The following is a 21,987-nucleotide window of genomic DNA, read 5'->3' on the forward strand; positions in this document are numbered from 1 at the left end:
TATAATGTATCGTGAAAATGTCCTCGAGTATTGTAATGTTTTAAAGTGATGGTCATAGCAGCCTAGTCTGGCTATTAGGTCTGTTACTGTAGCTTTAGTGAGCCAGACTCCTGCAGTTTCGCTTTCCCAGCTACAATGAACCTGATTGAACTCATCAGCCCTTTGCGAGTTGAATGGGTCTGTAATGACTCTCTGAGACACTTCATTCCTTTCACAAATGGCTCGCTCATTACAGACGAACACTACACTTCTACACTACTAAATGCATATGTGTGTGTACATTAGTGCTCTGTGTGAATCTGAAGAGAAACACATTTTGTGGCAGAGTTTATGGTTCTGTTGATAGTTTCTGTTGCGTTCTCTCTCTTTTTTATTAATTTATTTGCCGTCCTGAAAGCACTACTGCTTGCTATGCATAATTTATTAGCAACCTTGCTAATCTATTTATTATAAACCTGACCATCCTCTCTTTCACAGGCTCTGCAGGCTCCAGCCTGTCATGAAAACCTGGTGAAGGTGGGAGGGTACATCCTGGGCGAGTTTGGAAACCTTATAGCAGGAGACCCACGCTCCAGGTAGTTAAGGACTTCTTAAATACCTAAATATCTGTTGCATTTGCAGACCTGAATTGATATCTGGCTGTATTTCACTTTCATAGCAAGATGTTTTTGATCTTTTAAATTAGTTTATATAGTTTACTCTATAGGATCCATTTTTACATTAGTCTTGGGGGTTTATTTTATTCCTTGGGATCCACTTATGACATTTGTGTTGTTTTATGTACCAGAAACAGTCATTAATTTTTATATGATCATTTTCCAACCTCTCTTTATCCCTCAGAATTAAACAGACTGATTTTGTAACTGTGCCCTTAAGACTGATATGTGTAAATGAGTTTGAAATTGTGCCACATCAAGAAAGCAGTCTGAGCTGAAACACTCCTTATGTCTTCAATGTGATTGGGTGGGGCTGATATGCTGTAGGCTCATGTCTGGTCGCATGCAAAACTTTGGGCACCACTGGTCAAATTCCATGTTTTAATTAATTTTCTAAGTGAAAATAAGTTGACACATCTTCTACAGAGAGCGCACCTCTGCACATTTTAATACAGAAATACGTCTTATTAACTGAACTTAACATATTGGAGGACAAAATAAACATGTGGTTGTTTTATATTTAAATGTGTTTCCTTTAGAGGATGTTTAACTTTGAAAATCAACAAAATGTGTACTTTAGCTGTTGTTTAAACTTTTGTATACAACTGTAAGCCATGTAGTGCATGGCTGGCTTAAGTTCTCTCTACAGAAAAGTTTATGTAAGTTTATATTAGTCTATACTAGTTAATAAAAATATTCGTTAATGTTATCTTGAGTGAGAGATTGAATGGTATTGTTTGAAATGTGTTTCTCTCTTTTAGTCCACTCATACAGTTTAACCTGCTCCACTCAAAGTTCCACCTGTGTTCGGTTCCGACTCGGGCGCTGCTCCTCTCGGCTTACGTTAAGTTCATCAACCTGTTCCCTGAAGTCAAAGGCACCATACAGGAAGTACTGCGCTCTGACAGTCAACTGAGAAACGCTGATGTGGAGCTTCAGCAGCGAGCCGTGGAGTACCTGCGTCTGAGCTGCATTGCCAGCACAGATATACTGGTACTTATTAGAACTTATCATTATTATTAATTACATTTATTTCAAAATGTGGTAACACTTCATATGAATCCTGTGTTCATAATTCTTTATAAATGCATTTCTAAGGTATTACATAATGCCTTATAATGACTGCCATAAGCCTGTATGATTACTCATAAATAGTAAAGTAGCTACATGCATAACACTTCATAAAGCAACAATATTACTTTATAAAGTCACTATAATGTCCATTCATAAGAACATTGTACAAACTAATGTTGTAATTTAGTGAAACACAGATGTTCGAATACTTGTATTTCAGGATGTAATACATTATAACACACAGCTTTGGGTTTCTCAAATTGCACCTAACGGACAAGTCATAGTTTAGAAGCTGTTGCTTGTAGAGCCACAGTGCACTTACTTCCTGTTGTGATGTAACATGTGATAAGGAGCACGAGCATTGTCACTGATGAGTGACAAGCTTACGAAGTGTTTTTAACTAATGATTATGATCACCACACAGTTTCCCGCAAAAGAAATTTTGCAAACCCAGCCACAGGGGACTCCGTCGTACGAAAGTTCAGGAGAGTGAAAGTGTGAGAGTAGCCTAGCTAGAATTACACATTAAATGCTAAGTTGTATGTCCTGTTTGAGAAGATTTCACTTCACTTAAAGCCAGTAAAGAACACTTATAATGCTTTGTAAGGCATTTATGTATTACAGTGACATTCACTTTACTTTTAAAAAGCATTTAAAAAACTTCATTTAAAGTCATAATATTTTGTTGTGTTTGTGTATTTTTATACATACTTCGTCAATATGAGAGACCGAACTTATACTTACTTGTATATAATAATACAGTTAAAATGTTATATTGAAGTACAACATTAGAGTGTACAGTGTTCTTATGAATAGACATATTCTTGCCATATAAAGTGTCATGCATGTATCTAAAACCATTTATGAGTAATTATATAGGCATAGTCATTATAAGATATTAAGTATGCCATGTAAAGCATTATAAATGCCATGGGTATCTCACTTCACTTAAAGCCTGTAATACTTAAGAGCAATTATACATGTTAATGCCTCGTTTTATAAGGTATTGTGCAACGCGATATAATGACGAAAGTCTTTAAAAAGGACTAAAAATAAAAATTGAAAAAAATAATGTGAACAATTTAAAAAATAAATAAATAAAGATTTGGACAGTAAATCGGACTTGAGCCGCTTTTGCCTGCAGTGTGAACGTAGCCCAAGTTTTGTTTGAAATGCAAATGCAGCAGAAAATTGAACAAAATATTTTCTAAATTTTATCCTAAAAGGCGACGGTACTGGAGGAGATGCCCCCTTTTCCAGAGCGAGAGTCTTCTATCTTGGCGAAGCTGAAGAAGAAGAAAGGTTCTGGAACTGTGTCTGATGTGGATGACAGTCGCAAAGAGCGCAATACCAACGTCAACGGCAGCACTGATCACACCACAGCCACAACAAACACCAAGGTGGGCTGATTTTCTTGGTTTTGGGCTCTGCATTTCTGCATTGATTTTTCCATTTTTGGAAATCTTAGTGAGGTTGTGTGGTTCATTTGGTCAGAGCAGATGTTCTTCTTTGATGCTCATGTGATTTCCACACGTTGCTAAAAGTAGGCTTTGTCCTGTGACACAGTAAATTAGATTAATTCTTTATTGAAAGTATAACTAGATGTGCTGTGTTACTGCTGTAAGAGAGACAGGCCAGACCGATATGACTGTAAGGAGATAAAAATGCTGATTACTGAAATAGACCGAGATTATTTAATATGGGTAAAAATAAAAACAGACTCCAGTAGCATTAGGTAACAGTGCTTTGTTCCTGATGAAATAGTCAGTTCTCAACGGTCAGATTTATGAAAGTCAAATAGCAGAAACCTTTTTGTTAGTTAGTTTTTTAGAAACTGAAATAATATGTAAAATCATATGCAACAGTTTGGTGCCCCTGGTTAAATTACATGTTTTGTTGACCAAAACTAAGTTAACACATCTACAGAGAACACACTTCTGCACATTTCAATGCGCAGTTACTCTGTTACGCCCTTAAATACATTTTAGATATATTTGTTCTATTTCCTTTTAACTCTTACAGTGCTGTTTGTTTCCAAGTTTAGCCTGTATTGCTGTAATAAAGCCTAACAGTTGGTAATTGCCTGATTAGTGGTTTGTAAAGATTAGTGAAAGTATGTGAAGCCATTCAGATTTGAAAAAAATTAAAAATTGAATTCAAATCAGATTAAGCATTTCCCTTATATTAGGGAGTTACATATTACAAAATAAAATTAAATATAAATATTTACCTTTTCGCCAAAACCAAATTTTTTATCAGCCAAACAATATATCATTCAGACCTTAAAAAAATTCATCTCTGTGTTGTGCTGTGCTGTATGTATCTGTACATCTTTCAGATCTGCTCCTTTCATTATTTTCTCTCTTTTCTTCTTCTCTGTTCTTCAGCCCTCCCCTCCCTCTTTTGTTTCTGACCTCTTGGCTGCAGCTCCGCCCCCTACAAACAGGCCACGCCCTGTTCCCTCCTCCTCCATTCTGCACTCGCCCCTCTCCCCCTTAGCCCCGCAGGCTTATGCAGTTCACAGTGCTGCACCCCTCACCCCCTTCTACCAGGTCACAGAGTGACTGTGTGTGGTTTGCATGTTTGCTCTGTAATGAACCAGACGTGTTTTAAATAATAAATGTAGTTTATAGCAGCAGTTCTCAACCATTTCTACCTCAAGACCCAGCTTTATTATTACTAGAATGCACGAAAGGCCCACAGGTAAACAAAACTCAACTTTTTGGCTTACAAATTTTATTTCAGAGAAATTTTCATCACAGCTGTGTTTGAGTGGCCACCGCAGCAGTGTAATACATACATAATATATGAACCGAATGGGCCTCATTCACCAACTGCTCTTAAGAAGAAATTTCTTCTTAAAACCCACTTGCGCAGTTTTCATGAAGATTGACATTCACCAATGTTTTCTTATTTGGGATTTGTTCTTAGGTAAGAACAGAATCTGCACACACTCAGGTGCAAGTAGGAGAGAGCATTTTGGCGCTTTAAGAACACGTCATGAATCTGACGTAGACTGTTTCTTAGAACCTTTCTCAAGAATTCTCTCATTTAAGGAAAAAACAGGAAGATACTGGTAAATGAGGCCCAGTGTCAGCAAATTAAGCAGACTTTGTTTATAATTTTTTTTTGTTTTAGTGTCATGATTGGACAGCTGAAATGAGAGCAGAGTGTATTTGTTTTTTTGGTGAGGGGCAAAACATTGACAAAGTGCCATTTTTGCAAGGCTTGTATTAATGTTGCCCTCCCTTCATAATTGCCCCAAGGACCACCAAAGGGACTTTGGTTTGTGGAAATTAGCAGTCCATTTTATCCGTAATTTCTACTGTCTAATCAAAATTACTATAGCAATGGTAGTAGTGGTAGTAATTACTGTTACTATTGTATTATAGTACTGTTAATTTTTCTTTAAAGCAAGAAAAGACACTCATACCAATCCAAAAAGTCAGGCTGTATCTGTCTGTTGATATCTAACCAAGCAAATGCTGAGGCTAGCCAGATAGCTAGCTGCTTTCATAATGAAAAAATTAAGATTCCCTAAATGTAACTAAAGCCCAGCAGCGAGGTGAACAGGAAATTTTGCTAGCTATCTACCAAGACATCAGCATACTACTAGTGATTTTTATGCTTGTTATGAAGAAAATGACCATAATACACTGAAATGACATTAAATTAAGATATACAACGTTTATCGTAATTTTTAACAGAGAAAATACTCACATTTGTACTCACATTTGTGCCATTTTTTTTTCTCATAACACTCTGGAGTGTGTCTCTGAAAAAAAATCTTGTCTCTCAACAAGAATCGGGACATCCTACCCCTAGACGTGAACACATAAAACAGAGGGTAGGGCTAAGTGTACAGAGAATCTATTAGCGTATGTTGAACACTGTTATCCTATGCTGCACGCAAACTTCTGACAATGCCATCAATTCTTGTGTAATCACTGCATGCAGTGTGTATTGTGCTATAGTTAGCATACTGTCCACTAACATTAATCATCAAACATAGGAAGTCCATCATGCATGTACATAACTGGATCTGTGCACCCTCAGTGATTTTGTTCTGGATCCAGGCCAGTGCTATTGCTGATATGTTCTGTAAGCTTGGTGTCTCCTCTGTCTTCCAGGTTACTTCTTCTCCGTCTTCGGATCTTCTGGGCTTAGGAAATAGCTCAGCAGTAAACTCAGTTAGTCCGCCAACGGCCTCCAATGCGGCCAGCCTGCTGGTGGACGTGTTCTCAGAAAGCCTGCCTGTAGCACCTTTGGGTACTGGTTCTGCACCCATCATTGAGGAAAACTTCTCAAGGTGCTTCTCTACCTCAGATTTGGATCAGTATTTTTGGCCATATATATCAGAGAGGTGGTTATTATTGCCAGCACCAAATTGATCCATCCAGGCTCCGCCCACAGATGTATTCTTTTGTAGCTACTATTGTGAGGTTTACCAAACATTAGTAAAAGTCCCATTCAGCTTCAGGGTTTTTGTGTCAAATATCACTGGCCACTTCTGTCCATTTTAGCAGCATTTTATGCTGCACACAGTATTGGCTACACCCAAAAGTAACCAGCCAAGAGTTTTTCTGTGGTCAGAAACGGACCATTGATGAAGGGTTAGAATATGGCTTACACAAACTGCATCAACAGATTAGCTATCATCTCTGACTGTACACTAGGTGGACCAACAAGGTAGGTACATCTGGTCAGGGCGGTATGCAGTCATTTTAGCATGGAGCGCTAGTACTAGGAAAGCTGTACGTGTTCTAGCACTGAAATAAAACCTACATTTGATGATTCTTTTTTAACGACTTCAGGACTAAGAATAATTTTTCTAAAAACAAACACAATTAGCGTAGTAGTTTGTCATTTTAACTGTGAAAAAAACAGAAGTAGCATGAATTTAGAATTTTAGTATTTTTATGTTCATTTTGTGTAATATACAGAACTTATTTCCTCGTAGTAGTTCACATTCCTTGCAAGTGGGTGCTATTAGCACTATAGAACCCACACCAGCAGGATGTTGCGTATACTTTTGTCATAGCTTTCTAAACGGAAAGTAAATAGTTTATTTCCTAAAGTTAAGGCTCAGTGATAACTAATACGTGTGTTTTAACTTAAATCAGTTAATTCTTAAAAGGTTACAGGCTAAAAGTAGTGAGCAAGGGGTGCTTCAGTCTTTGAATAAAGAGATGTGTTTGTGCTGACAAATTTTTTTCAACAGGCAAACTGTAAAATCCCAAATCGCTGCTAGCTGGACATTACAGCTTCAAACTAAGAAACTTGAAAGTTTTTTGTTTACAAACATTTGGATCCGTTCTGAGTCCTCATGTTGGACTATCATTACCGTAAACACTAAACTTTTATTTCACATTACAGGGGTCGGCAACCCAAATAATAAGAACAGCCATTTTGTCTTTTTTTAACAAAAATCAAACCAACTTGGGAGCCACAATATTTTATGTCCATTTTACCGTCTTGGCTGTAAATATGTCTTAGTATGTGCTAATGTACTAGTATAGGCTAAAAATATAATATAAACGAAAACACAGACTTACTTTGCTCTGCTTTAAGCTTTAGCTCAGCTATAGCTGCTGTTCTTGCATCTCCAGCAGAAAACAAAAGTAGAATAGTTTCTTGTAAAATGTCTCTTAGCGTTTGTTTTTTTACGAGGCTGAAGTCGCTTCTCATTCGCCAGCTTCTTGTTTTTTCGCTGATCCACCTTAAATGGTGCCTGACATGCCAGAATGTAACTGCTGCACCATTTAAGGTGGAACGGGAGAATTCCACAGCCGTATGTTGCCGACCCCTGTAGTAGCATGTGCCAATACTGTCATATTGTACAGCCCTGCTAAGGACACAGTGTTTAAAAACTCTGATCCACTTGTACCAGCACATCACCACATCACTACCATGTACAACCTCATTTCCAAAAAAGTTATGCAGAATGTAAATAAAAATAGAATGCAATAATATGCAAATTATCTAAACCATATTTTTAAAGGAAAATAGTAGAAAGACAACATATCAAATGTTTAAACTTTATTTTAAATTTTATTGTTTTTTTTTTAAATATATGCCCATTTTGAATTTGATGTCAACAACACGTTCCAAAAAAGTTGGGACGGGGGCATGTTTACCACTTTGTTTCATCACCACAGTGTTGTTCTTGCAACAACACTCTTTAAGCGTTTGGGAACTGAGGAGACCAATTGCTGTAGTTTTGAAAGTGATATGTTTTTCCATTCTTGCTCGATATAGGATTTCAGCTGCTCATCAGTTTGGGGTCTCATTTGTCATTTTTTATTTCATAATGCACCAAATGTTTTCAGTGGTGACAGGTCTAGACTGTAGGCAGGCCAGTTTAGCATCCGGACTTCTTTAACGAAGACATCTTGTTGTAATACATGCAGAATGTGGTTTCACATTGTCTTGCTGAAATAAGCAAGGCCTTCCCTGAAAAAGATGTCGTCTGGATGGCAGCATATGTTGCCAAAACATGTATATATCATTCAGAGATGTGCATGTCACCCATGCCATGGACACTAATGCATCCCTATACCATCTTTAATTCTGGCTTTTGAACTGCGCGCTTATAACAAGCTGAGTGGTCTTTAGCCCGGAGGACACAGTGTCCATGATTTCCAAACAGAATTTTAAATTTTGATTTGTCGGACCACAAGACATTTTTCCACTTCACCTCAGTCCATTTTAAATGAGCTTGGGCCCAGAGAAGGCGGCAGCGTTTATGGCTCCTGTTTATATATGGTTTCTTCTTTGTATTTTAGAGTTTAAACCTGTATGTGGATGCAGTGATGAACTGTTTTCACAGACAGTGGTTTTCAGAAATGTTTCTGAGCCCATGCAGTGATTTCCACTGGAGAATCATGTCTGTTTTAATGCAGTGCCGCCTGAGGGCCCAAAGATCATAGCCTGCATATACTGGTTTTTGGCCTTGTCCCTTGCATACAGAGATTTCTCCAGATTCTCTGAATCTTTTAATGATAATGGAAATGAAAAGGAAAAGTTCTTTGCTATTTTACGTTGAGAAACGTTATTCTTGAATTGTTGCACTATTTGCTCGTGCAGTCTTTCACAGAGTGGTAAACCTCTCCTCATCTTTACTTCTGAAAGAATTTTATACCCAATCATGTAACTGACTGTGTTTTATTTATTTATTTATTTATTTTTTTAGCATTACACAACTTTGCCAGTCTTTTGTTGCTCCCATCCCAACTTTTTTTAAACATGTTGCTGGCATCAAATTCAAAATGTGCATGTATTTTTCAAAAAACAATAAAATTTCTCAGTTTCAACATTTGATTTGTTGTCATTGTACAATTTTCAATGAAAATGATTTGCACATCATTGCATTTTGATTTTATTTACATTTTGAACAGTGTCCCAACCTTTTTGGAAATGGGGTTGTATTTTTGTTCACGAAATGTGAGATTTTAGTGTGTTCTAAATTTGAATTTTGTACATACCATAGTCAAATCAGGAATGTGCTCCAGGTTAACAGTGCTGTCTGCTTTCAGGTTCGTCTGTAAGAATAATGGAGTTTTGTATGAGAATCAGCTGCTACAGATCGGCCTAAAGTCAGAGTTCAGACAGAATTTGGGTGAGTGCCTCAGATCTCATAATTCGTACTGTTTACCTTTAATTTGTATGAGTTCTTGAGCAGTTAACTTTTCTTACATTTCTTACATCCTCACCCACCACTCAAAAAATCTCTCATCTCAATTATTAGGCTAATTTTATTCACTGTTACATTCATTTCTCAGTTGAAATTCCTGTATTACTGCACTGTGGAATCCTTAGTGTGACAGATGTCACTGATGGGGTATCTGATGGAAAAAAAAAGAAGAAAGCTTTTAATTATTCACTAAAGTCCCCAGCCAGTCCATAAAATGAACCGAGTGTTCAATATATTACTCCGTTTATTATTTACTGGCTACTTTTAATTTTCATCTTCTGATTTTTCTTTATTTCTTGATTGCAGCACATGAGCAGGTGACACTTTATAATAACAGGACATAATTAACATTATCATTATCTAATACTTTGTTAAATCCTGTTTTTGATTATGTAATAGTTATATTAATAATAGTTCATTAATAGATGGAACCATTTGAATTATTAACCATTTAATTAGTGATGTAGAAATAATCAATATTTATTTATTTAGTTGCATTAAACAATTTATAATAATTATGAGCGAATTGTTATTTACTATATTGCCACTTCGTGGTGCTTAAAACTTTCCTTTCAGGCTTAAACAGTCATTATTTAGTGATTTATATATACTTTTTAAACATTAATAAGCATTAATTAGATTCCCATTATAAAGTTGCAGCTTTATAATATATTCATAAATATATAGCATATTACCACACTTAGCTTATCACACTTAAATATAATACATTATGGGAAATATTTATAATGATTTAATTACTTGTATGTGACTAAATATTTCAAATAGTAGAATTTATTAAGTTAGTTTTAATTTGTCATTTCTGTTCTTCTTTATGTTACTTTTTAAATTATAATTTGAATTATCTTTGTATTTTATCATTTGTAAAGCAATTTGAATGACCGCAGTATATAAAAGACGCTATATAATATACAATATATAAATATATCAATAAACTTGTCTTGCCTAGTAACGATTATATATCCTTAACTAACTATTAGATAATGATTATGCTGCCCTTTATAGGGGCCTGTTATTATAAAGTATTACCCAAAATCATTAATGCTTTTTAACATGATTTATGTATTTCCCATTTTCCTCATCTCTTATGTGACAATAAGTTTAGCGTGTTTTCAATGCTGGAGTGACATCTGGTACATCATTGTAGAATTGGGTGTATAGACTGTGAATCGTGCTCCCACATTCAGCCAGAATTTAAGCTTAGTGAAGGAGTCACTGTGAAACTTATAAACTGGTCTACAGCATTTCTAATACCCTCTTTCTGTGCCCTCTCCACAGGCCGCATGTATGTGTTCTATGGAAACAAAACATCGACGCAGTTCCTGAATTTTTCAGCTTCTGTGGTCTGCCACGAGCCCCTCAATGCTCATATCCTTTCACAAGAGAAAAGAGTTGCAACATACAAGTCCGGTCTGCTAATAAACAGCTTATGAAGTGATGTCCGCTGTTCAGAAACTTCTGTAATGTAGACCAGTGGTGCTCAGACTTTTCCTATGGAACCCCCCGATGGTCCACATTTTTGCTGTATCCCAGTTGGAATGGAGCAAAAGTGGGGACCTGGGGGCTCAATGTAAGAATCACTGGTGACATTAGTGATGCCAACCTTTAAAGGTTTTTAATCTACATCTGATACTGTACCCAGGTCTTAACTTTACTCATATATCATGTTGAATTTTGATGTATACCAGATGCAGCCTCAGTAGGCAATGCAGTCTTACAGGCACAGTGTGTGATTCTGGAGAACGATTATTGATATTTGAACTCACCAGCAAAACAGATACACCCCTCCCTTCTTTAATGCTTCTTCAGAAGCTCGGTCCTCTAAATTCATGGATGCGCGTTGCCGAGGCGAACGACACAGGGCTAGCAAACTTGTATGTTTTTTAAGATCATCGTGGGCATAAAACCTTTCAAAAATGCTGTACGGACAAATACCATAATAAAACATTAGAGCGAATGACAACACAGCAAGTAATGTACACTATATTCCCAAAAGTATTCGCTCGTCTGCCTTCATGCATATGAACTTGAGTAACATCCCATTCTTAATCCATAGGGTTTAATATGATGTCGGCCCACCCTTTGCAGCTATAACAGCTTCAACACTTCTGGGAAGGCTTTCCACAAGGTTTAGGAGTGTGTTTATGGGAATTTTTGACCATTCTTCCAGAAGCGCATTTATGAGGTCAGACACTGATGTTGGACGAGAAGGCCTGGCTCGAATTCTCCGCTCTAATTCATCCCAAAGGTGTTCTGTTGGGTTGAGGTCAGGACTCAAGTTCTCCCACACCAAGCTTGCTCATCCATGTCTTTATGGACCTTGCTTTGTGCACTGTTGCGCAGTCATGTTGGAACAGGAAGGGGCCATCCCCAAACTGTTCCCACAAAGTTGGATGAAATTATCCAAAATCTCTTGGTCTGCTGAAGCATTAAGAGTTCCTTTCACTGGAACTAAGGGGCTGAGCCCAACTCCTGAAAAACAACCCCACACCATAATCCCCCCTCTACCAAACTTTACACTTGGCATAATGCAGTCAGACAATTACCGTTCTCCTGGCAACTGCCAAACCCAGACTCATCCATCGGATTGCCACACGGAGAGGCGTGATTTGTCACTCCAGAGAACACGTCTCCACTGCTCTAGAGTCCACCACTGCATTCGATGCTTTGCATTGCGCTTGGTGATGTAAGGCTTGGATGCAGCTGCTCGGCCATGGAAACCCATTCCATGAAGCTCTCTACGCTGTTCTTGAGCTAATCTGAAGGCCACATGAAGTTCGCAGGTCTGTAGCGATTGACTGCAGAAAGTTGCACACTATGCGCCTCAGCATCCGCTGACCCAGCTCTGTCATTTTACGTGGCCTACCACTTCGTGGCTGAGTTGCTGTCGTTCCCAGTCGCTTCCACTTTGTTATAATACCACTGACAATTGACTGTAGAATATTTAGTAGCAAGGAAATTTCACGACTGGACTTGTTGCACAGGTGGCATCCTACCATGGTACCACACTGGAATTCACTGAGCACCTGAGAGCGACCTATTCTTTCACAAATGTTTGGAGAAGCAGTCTGCATGCCTACGTGCTTGGTTTTATACACCTGTGGCCATGGAAGTGATTGGAACACCTGAGTTCAATGATTTGGATGGGTGAGTGAATGCTTTTGGCAATATAGTGTAGCTAACGTTAGCTCGTGGGTTAGCTACAGTTTGCTACAGTTGCTGTTGCGAAGCTAACCAGTTGCTATCACAAACATTACCAACCAGGACAAAACAGTATTGACCTGTTGGTTCTGTGAAACAGCAAAAAAGAAGTTGATGTTTCCCTACTGTCAAGCAGACACTTGCACTGGATGCTAATGTAACTAACAAGTAATGGAAGCTTATATCCCACGAATTAGTACGGTGCCAACTGTGACCCACTTATATCTATAAACTAGGACTATACTGTATCTATAAAAAGGACTAAAGTATGCAGCGTAGCTATAAACAGTTGTTGAAGCCATTCTGAAGCTTGAATTTTGTTTGTTAATTTGATTCTTGGCCACATTAATATGTCCAGTGACATTTTCTGTGTAAATGTTGTTTACTGGTCTGTATGTGTTTGATTTTATAAACACTGCTTTAGTCCTTAATTGCCTCTTCACAGCTGAATGTTCACACTAAAACTGCTGACCCTGTAGTAGACGGAGGAGCTCAGCTTCAGCAGATCCTCAACATTGAGTGCTTATCTGACTTTGTGGAAGCACCGGTGCTCAATATTCATTTCAGGTGGGTGTTTGATTTCTAGTTTTGCTTGGGTTGCTGAGATGTTGTTATTGACTTTATGCTTTACTATGTGTGCATGATATTTTGATGGCTGGTCTGTACTCGGAAGAAAGGAACAACCACCAAAAATTAAAGATTCGATTTCCTAATCATGCAGAAATGCCACAATAAGAGTGCTTTATAGTACACAGGAACCATTGACAAATTAGGAGTCCTTGGGTTGACTGTTGTTGCATTCATCTGCCATTGTAAGTTGCTCTGAATAAAAGTATCTGCTAAATCTATAAGAATTATTATATCTGATTTAGCTTTGTTTAGTTTAATCAACGCTCCATCTTTACTTATTAAAGAAAAGCCCAATCCCACTTATTTTTAACCCTACCCCCTGTTTTCGAGTGTCGCCTTGCCCCTTGGAACCCAGGTACACAGGGTAGTGGTTGAAATCTTCCCTATAAAATGGAACAACCGTCAAATAAAAAAAGAACATTACGTCATTAGCAGGCTACTAGCAGTGCTCTGTAGGCGACCCTGTCAGTCTGCAGTGATAACAGAGGATGGTAAAGTTCAGCAACCTCACTGCTGGGGTATAGTTAGATTGAGGGCATCATATGCCTTCAAAGAGGGGGGGGGCAATTATTTATTATTGCCCACCCCTAAGTCTTCAGTGATATGAAGCTGAAGTCAGCTATTTCCCAGCTTCTTGTTCTGATTTTCCTGTTCCACCTTAAATGGAGCAGTTACATTCTGGTGCTTCAGGCATGAGAACTTCTGCACCATTTAAGGTGGAACGCAGCATACTGCTAGCTAATTTTTGTGCTGGTTATAAAGAAAAGGACCATAATACGTTAGAATGACATTAAACTAAGATAATACAATGGTTATCGTATTTTTAACAGAGAAAATACTCACATTGGGGGGTTACTTTCTGCCAGTTTTTCTCATAACACTTTGTTTGGAGTGTGCCTCTGAAAAACCTCAGTTCTGAAGGGCCATGCAGCCCTAACACTTCTCCCTACCCCTCTGTCTCAACAACAATCGGGACACCCTACACCTAGACGTGAACATGCAAAACAAAGGGATAGGGCTTCGTGGTAGGGGCGAGGGGTAAAATGGGATTGGGCCTAAGTTAGAGTGTGAATATTGCCTAGAAATTTGATGTCAGTAGACCGATATATCGTTTAACTGTGTGTCCAGTAGAGTGGGAGAGAGAGAGGGAGAGAGAGATATTCTTATAATAGAAGTTGCCTGTAGCTCTGAAGCTACGTCTGCTGGTCTACAGGTACGGAGGCAGTGTGCAGAATATTGCCGTTAGGCTGCCTGTCACTCTCAACAAGTTCTTCCAGCCCACAGAGATGACGTCTCAGGACTTCTTTCAGCGTTGGAAGCAGCTCAGCGCGTAAGCAGCATTACATAGTAGTGTACAGTCACTTCAACATTAAAGAGTTACTTTTACAGTATACTCCAGATATTTCTGTGTTTTTAAGGCTACATTATATTGACAACACTAGACAGCCACTTCAAAACTAGAAAAGAAACGTCCTTAATTGAGTTGGAAGTTGCACTATGTGTCCAAAGGTTTGTAGACACCTGCTCCTCCTATGTTTCTTTTGAAATGAAGGGTGTTAATAGTGAGTAACAGCCTCTACTCTTCTGGGAAGGCTTTACACTAGATGTTGAACTTTGCTGTGAGGATTTGATTGAACATTAGTGAGGTCAGGTACTGATGTTGGATGGTCAGTACCTGACCAAAGGTATTATATGGAGCTCCATCACTCTAGAGAACACAGTTCCACTGCTCCACAGCCCAATGCTGGGGAGTTCATACCCCTCTAGCTCACACTTTGCACTCAGCATGGTGACCTTAGGGTCACATGCGGCTGCTGCAGAGCGTCCCATTCTACTGGTCAGTGCTTTTCTGTGGAGATTAAACAAGCTGTGTCAGCAGTAGGTGACCTTAAAGTAGGTGAATTCACTCATTAGGAGGACCATCTGGATACTTTTGGATATAAACTGCATCTCTTTTAGTCTTCTCAATCTTTTCTGAGATTGCAAATGATAATAATGACTCAGTACCACTGCTTCTTTTTCCCACTCAGATCTCAGTACAGATGAGCTGTTTGGCATTTAGGATGTTGAGTGCCTTGGTTATACAAGTGTCTACTATTTTATGATAAGTTCCATAATAAAAGTCAGTTAAAACAAATGCTTTTTTAATATCTGAAATATGACATTTCCTTGTCATTCCGCAACTGCCCAAGTACACATCATCTCTGTTATTGCATATTTTACTAGGTTAGATAACGTATGGAGTGTTTTGGTGAATATAATGCCTTTGTTCTGTAATGAACCTCTCATTATTTCTTTTACTGCCTCCAGTCCCCAGCAGGAGGTTCAGAAGATCTTTAAAGCTAAGCATTCCATGGACACAGAGATCACGAAAGCCAAGGTAACTGCGGAATAAGGCAGTGAACGAATATAAAGACAGAAATCACAAGATTGTCTTGGCACACAGATTTTGAATATCAGTAAATGGTATTAAAGGGGAATTTTACCATTTTTTAAATTTTTGGAATAATTCAGTGGTTGAGAAACAATGTCAGCTTGGTTTGGTGTCAAATGGTTCATTGTACAGAAACTTACAGACTCAGATTTCTTTACAGTGGAGATGATAGGAACCAGGGGTCACCATGTCTACAACACAAATGTAGCCATTTTATTTACTATTCAAAACCACCAGTGAACCTACGTGTGTCTTCGGAGTTGTATATATAGAATGTTGACTCCTGCTTGTTTATGTGTGTTTTTAGATAATTGGATTTGGGACAGCGCTGCTGGATGGAGTAGACCCAAATCCTTCTAACTTTGTGGGCGCTGGAGTGATCCACACTAAGACTATACAGGTCGGCTGCCTTCTGAGACTAGAGCCCAACACACAAGCACAGGTAAGAGCAGTAACACCAGGGTTGTGCACTATTGAGTTTTCATAGATGCATATATTGTTTATTTATGTTTGCAAAATGAGACATGATCAAAAAATGAAAATCCATACTTTGTTGGTCTAATTTGTCTCCTTTTAAAATGCAGATTTTATAATATTGGCTGATGGTAGGACTGAATAGTTTCCTGATAGGTTGAGCTTAAATATATAATACTGTGCAACAGTCTATTCCTGCATTTACACTAGATCATTTACACTGGATCAGCCCAACCAATCTTTCCACTTGGGTTTTGAATTTTGCAGGTACCAGAGCTGTGTTTTAATATTAATTTAAGCATGGGGTTTGCCGCTGTTCTTCCATGGAGCTCAGAAACACTAAACACCACCTGCCTGCTGATAGGAAAAACATTCTACATTTGTTTGGCTGGATTAATTTTCACAATGTTCAACTTAGCTCATCTTTCGACGCACCTCATGCCCTAAATTTGACCCGTCTTACATTTGACAGACAGAATGTTTCCCATAGAAAGTGAATGAGACCAGATGTGGTGCATTGCTACATGTATATGTATAATATTCACTCATGAGCCAAAATATTAAACGAATAACGTTCGTTATTTCATAACAACAACACATGTCAAGGTCTGGGATATATTATAAACAATATAAAATGCTAAAAGTAGAACGATTATAATGAATTAAGTCATTCTAAAGAGTTACGAAGCAACTGATTATGCAAACAACATGCAAATAAATGGTGAAGTTACTTCACAGTGAGGCTGATGACCATGACTGCCGTGTTTTTCAGCAGAGTATAATGTATTTGTTAATGGTCTGTGTCAAATATTGGAGCGGGGCAAATGATTGCAATTTTCTGTGGGAGTGGGATGAAAAAACAGTCCCATGCAGACTCTTCCGTAGCAGAAATACAGATGTAGCCACTGCATAGACTCTTGCTCACCTGATTGGTCACTGTCCCACCTCTTTTCCCTGCAGATGTACCGGCTTACGCTGAGGACCAGTCGAGCGTCCGTGTCCCAGCGACTCTGTGACCTGCTCTCGGAACAGTTCTGATTGCTCGTCTGGTGGAAGATGGGTCCTTCTTCCTCTCTCTGAATGTGTACTGGGTCGTATAGACCTTCTCCCTGTGCTTCCCTGACGCACTCCTGATGGCCAGATTGGCCTGTTTGAAGCACCTCCCTCTTTCACTTCTGTTACCTTTCACATATATCCTCATATAAACCAATATTAACTCAATGTACAGTGTAAATTTCCTGATGCTTTTATTTTTTACTCATATATAAATGACCCTTTTTTCTTCTCCACAATTTAGCTTGGCTAATCCCGGTCTGCTTGAATCAGGCCTTCGGTTTCATGCGCAGATTCAGTTTGTTTGAGGGTGTGTTTTTTTATGCTTGTTTTATACCAGACTTGTTATCCCCCGACCTCAGATGGTATATTAGAAGTTAGAAGAATGGGAAGTGAATGACAGAACCTTTTTCTTCTGCTGTTGCTCGTTTACATAGCCTGAGAAAACAGCTGGTCAGAATTAGGTGCCTGGCTTTGAACTAGTCAGTAAAAATAAGTGCCTTGGTTGAATGCAGCTGTCATGTGGAGTGATTTGGAAAGAATAGATCCTTTCTCAGGGGACAACAGCAGCTTTGCCTGAAATCTCATCCCAAATCCATTGAAACAGACATTATTGAGAGTCATGAATGGTTTGCATACCTGGCTATCCTGGAAGCAAAGAATTACACCTGCTAGAGTTTTAAGGCTGCACGATATAGGCAAAATACAGAATTGTGATTACAATATGCCTTGCAGTATATTAAAACCATATTGGTGGATCAGTAGTGTGACATGGTTAAAGACTGGCCTCCATCATTCAGAACAATATTACACTATTAGGAATGTTTAAATCAAAGCATTCAGGTAATCCAACAAACTCGTAAAGGTGCCAGAAAGGTTTTTTTTAGCTATGCCATAGAATGACCATTTTTCAATAGAATTTTTAAAGAGCCTTCCATTGATAGATTCTTTAGGGAATCAGTTGTGGCTCTCATTTGGCATTGCTCCAAAGAACCCATTACAGCACACTTTTTTAAGAGTATTTGGCAGGGCTGGCAAACGATTTGAATATTTAATCACGATTAATTGCGATTAGCTACACAAACTACTGCAGTTCATCATGATTGACTTTGAGCAGTGCCACAGAATAACCACCTTGAGGTTTATTAAAGAACCATCCATTGATAGATTCTTTGGGGAATCAATAGAGTCTCATATGTGCCATTGCTATGAAGAACCCCTTACAGCATGTTTATTTTTAAGAATATTTACCAGGGCTTTCAAACGATTTGAATATTTAATCACAATTAGTCGCGATTAATAGCATTTGTTTTTGATTCATTGGTCTTTTTTGCTCAAATTTTACAGTTAAAAGTGACCTTTCGTTTAGAAAGTACTGCATTGCATAGAGCTGTAAGAGTGCACAAAATAAGATTCATCACAATGTATTTATTGCTTTTAAGATTTCAGTAACATAATTTTCATAGTGTGAACCCCTGAACATGATCACGTTTTTAGTTATCACCGACGTCCAGTGAGAGCAACTGTGTCTGCATGTTCCAACCAAAGAGTGTATACACTCATTGAGGTTATGTATCATATATGTAGGTCATATATACAATCAATGAGGGTATATATCACATATGCAGTCAGTAAGTGTATATATATCATATATAAAGTCAATGAGTGTATTTATCATAGGTATCATATATAGTCAGTGGTTCAGCTCCTCCATGATTGTAGCCTCTCATTCTTGTTCATTTAGCTCATGGGTTCTTGTTACAGTGGAGGATCTCAAGGGGAACTGGAGCTCCACCAAACTGCTGCTTTTGTGAGTTTGCTGCTGGTTGATTGGTCAGTTCTGTCCAGTGTAGTCTACTGAAGATGCTGAAGGTTTTGCTTTAAAAGCGGTATTTGAACGAGAGCGCAACAATCATGGACTCTACCAGAGCAGCATACAGTGCTGCAGCTGGGCTTCAGCCTGCACTGCAGTTCAAAAAGGTCAAACTTTTATTATCCATAATTTATTGTAGCGTATTATCACAGCCCTGTTTGTTTGTTGGATTTTATGAATACTTTGATTCATTTCATTTAAACACCCACAGAAACTGATTTGCAGTCTTAACAGAGATTTACAAGGGTTCTTTAGTAAAGAAAATGATTCTATATGAAACCCTCAGCGCTCAAAGAATCCTCTGCATGATTAAAGGGATCTTTGCATCATGAAAGGGTCCTTCAGATGGATGGAAAATGTGCATGAATATCCTATAGACGGTTCTATATAGAACCTTTTGGAAAAGGGTTATTCTAGTCTTACAAGCTTTACACTAACAAGAGAAAAGCGCTTTTGTGTTTTTCAGAAAGGTTCTGTATAGAACCATCTGTAGCACATTCTCCATCAGTCTGAAAAACCATTTCATGATGCAGAGAGCCCTTTAATCATGCAGAGGGTTCTTTAGCGGTCATGGTTCCATATAGAATCATTTTCTTCACTAAAGAATCCTTGGAGAATTGGTCAGTGAAAAAATTTAGTGCTTTGATGAAGCACTTATTTACATATTATAAGCCTTGGCGATGTCTACTGTAAAGGCAGATATCGTGATAACGATTAACAGGCGATATATCGTGCAGCCCTACAAGAGTTACAGGCACTGTTTCCTCTGAGAGCTCATTTGAAGAGAAAGCATTGTAGACAGTGCTGTTAATTAGGGTGGGAAAGCGCTTACAGGGCTTGTTCTTTTAACCTTTTCTATGTACTGGCACAGCCACTGCCAGCTTCTTCATGTGCCTTCAACTTGTATGTTCCTTCTGATTGATGTAAATGTGGCTCTGTGGCTGTGTGTTTGTCATCTGCATCTGAGAGCATGTCCTCCTCCCAAACATACGGCGGGTTTTTGTGCCAATTAAACTATATCACCACACTTGTTTTGATCCGCTGGTCTTTCTTTGTTCCATAAAACGTGTGCTTACTTGTTTTAAATCCCAGCCAGTGATGTTGGCACTGGTTTGTTCAGTCTGAAACCTGGTGCACAGTTGCCTCAACAAGCATTTCCCTCCATTCTTTTGTTTTCCATGATGTTGTTTACAGGCATCTCAGCACAGCTCATTAGCTCCTCTACAGTGCCAGTCACAAGTTCAGACACATTTAAAATAATATTTTCATTATTTAAAACTGAGCATCTTTTACAGTTCAGTGTTCATTGTCTCAGGACGGTTCCCATTTGCGCCAGAGGGGGTGACAAAGCTAAACGTTCAGCTGAAGTTAAGCCGTATTCTTAAACATGCAGTAAGCAACAGTAAATCCAAACCTGTTCACTCAAAGAGAAGAACTCATTTCAGCAGTAACAACCACTGTAGCACTGTTATTTGAACATCTCTACTCTGTAATCAAAGTTGGCTCCAAACAGCTTCATCATTTTTGATCCACTTGTACAGCAGCACCACCCACACCACGACGCTGCTGTCTCTGGGGCAATAAAACTGATGAATATTTCTGAAAATAGAGCTTTATTCACTGGAAAGCGTCCCGACACAGTCTGTAGATGCACATACTAGCCAAACAACACTTAAAAAAGAGGGTTCTTCAAGGGTTCTTTAATAAAGAAAATGGTCCTATATGGAACCATGAACACTCAAAGAACCATTTTGAAAGAACTTTTCAAAAAGATTCTATGTAGCACCGACAGTGTTCTTCTATTGTTATGATGTCTAGCTTGTAACAATAGAACACTTTTTGTTGCTACATAGAACCCTTTTCAAAGATGTTCTATATAGAACCATCTACAGCATCAATTCTCCATCAGCTGAAGAACCTTCTGCAGAGAACCCTTTAATCATGCAAAGGGTTCTTTGTGTTCATGGTGCTATATAGAACCATTTTCTTTACTAAAAACCCTTGAAGAACCATCTTTTTAAGAGTGTAGACTCTTTGCATTTTTGCATCAGCTTTGCCAAAAAACAAAAGACTAGTCTCACCTTCTTAAATTATCCCTAAAAAACTAATATAACACAAAAAAACAGATGTAAAATGTCTCCACATTATGTATTATAATATTCTCCAAATGTTTCTGCTATACTGAAACCATTATGACTGAAGATCATAGATTCACCTTTTAGAAAATGCAGCTTTATTTTCATTGAAATGGTTGTAAAATGTCTCAGCACAGTCTGTAGAAGCTCTTACCATACAAATTTTGTATAAAAATCACTTTGCATTTTTATTGCATCAGATGTGCAGGATTGTTTATGTAGAAAGCTGCAGTTGTCTGTTTATCTCGGTACACATCTTTGTGGAGAGGTGCGAGTTGTTTTTCACAGCAGGCGGGTTCTCTCTCCTTCCCTTTCGCCCCTCATTGCTCACTAGCAGCTCAACACAGTCACATTTCAACGTTTTGTAAATTCTTTTTTAAACATTTCATTTCAGCCATCATGACCTGAGATTATAGACGTTTCTTTCTGACAATAAAGCAGTATTTTACTTGAAATCATGGGGAAACGCAGTTGGACACTCTGTTGAAGCACTTTTCATCCAAATTCTGTATCAAAATCACTTTGAATTTTTGAACTAACATGGTCAAAATACATAAGACTGTAGTCTTAGCTTCATGAACATCATTGACTGTTTCTAAATTGCCTTAATTTTTATCAAAACTACTTAAATCAGTGGTAAAATGTCTACACACTGTGTATTATATATAATGTACTGCACATTCTTCGTAAAAATGAATTTTTCCCGCTAGACTGAAACCACCGTGAAGATTATAGACTTACTTTTC

The 21,987-nt window shown here is 38.2% G+C and overlaps 1 protein-coding gene across 1 annotated transcript in view; it reads left to right on the forward strand.

The window, feature by feature from the left end:
- LOC118818903 (AP-2 complex subunit alpha-2-like) overlaps window positions 1–20,133 on the forward strand; it is a 46,645-nt gene extending 26,512 nt beyond the window's left edge. Inside the window, 12 exon segments of the mRNA XM_036586447.1 lie at window positions 478–575; window positions 1,418–1,649; window positions 2,957–3,130; window positions 4,118–4,282; window positions 5,861–6,039; window positions 9,266–9,348; window positions 10,720–10,809; window positions 13,086–13,209; window positions 14,486–14,602; window positions 15,583–15,652; window positions 16,014–16,148; window positions 17,141–20,133. Of these exon segments, the coding sequence (XP_036442340.1) occupies window positions 478–575; window positions 1,418–1,649; window positions 2,957–3,130; window positions 4,118–4,282; window positions 5,861–6,039; window positions 9,266–9,348; window positions 10,720–10,809; window positions 13,086–13,209; window positions 14,486–14,602; window positions 15,583–15,652; window positions 16,014–16,148; window positions 17,141–17,218 (1,545 nt within the window). The 3' untranslated portion in view covers window positions 17,219–20,133.
- Window positions 20,134–21,987: the final 1,854 nt, after the last annotated feature.

The sequence above is a fragment of the Colossoma macropomum genome, unplaced genomic scaffold (genome assembly GCF_904425465.1).
Source record: "Colossoma macropomum unplaced genomic scaffold, Colossoma_macropomum, whole genome shotgun sequence".
Lineage (NCBI taxonomy): Eukaryota > Metazoa > Chordata > Actinopteri > Characiformes > Serrasalmidae > Colossoma > Colossoma macropomum.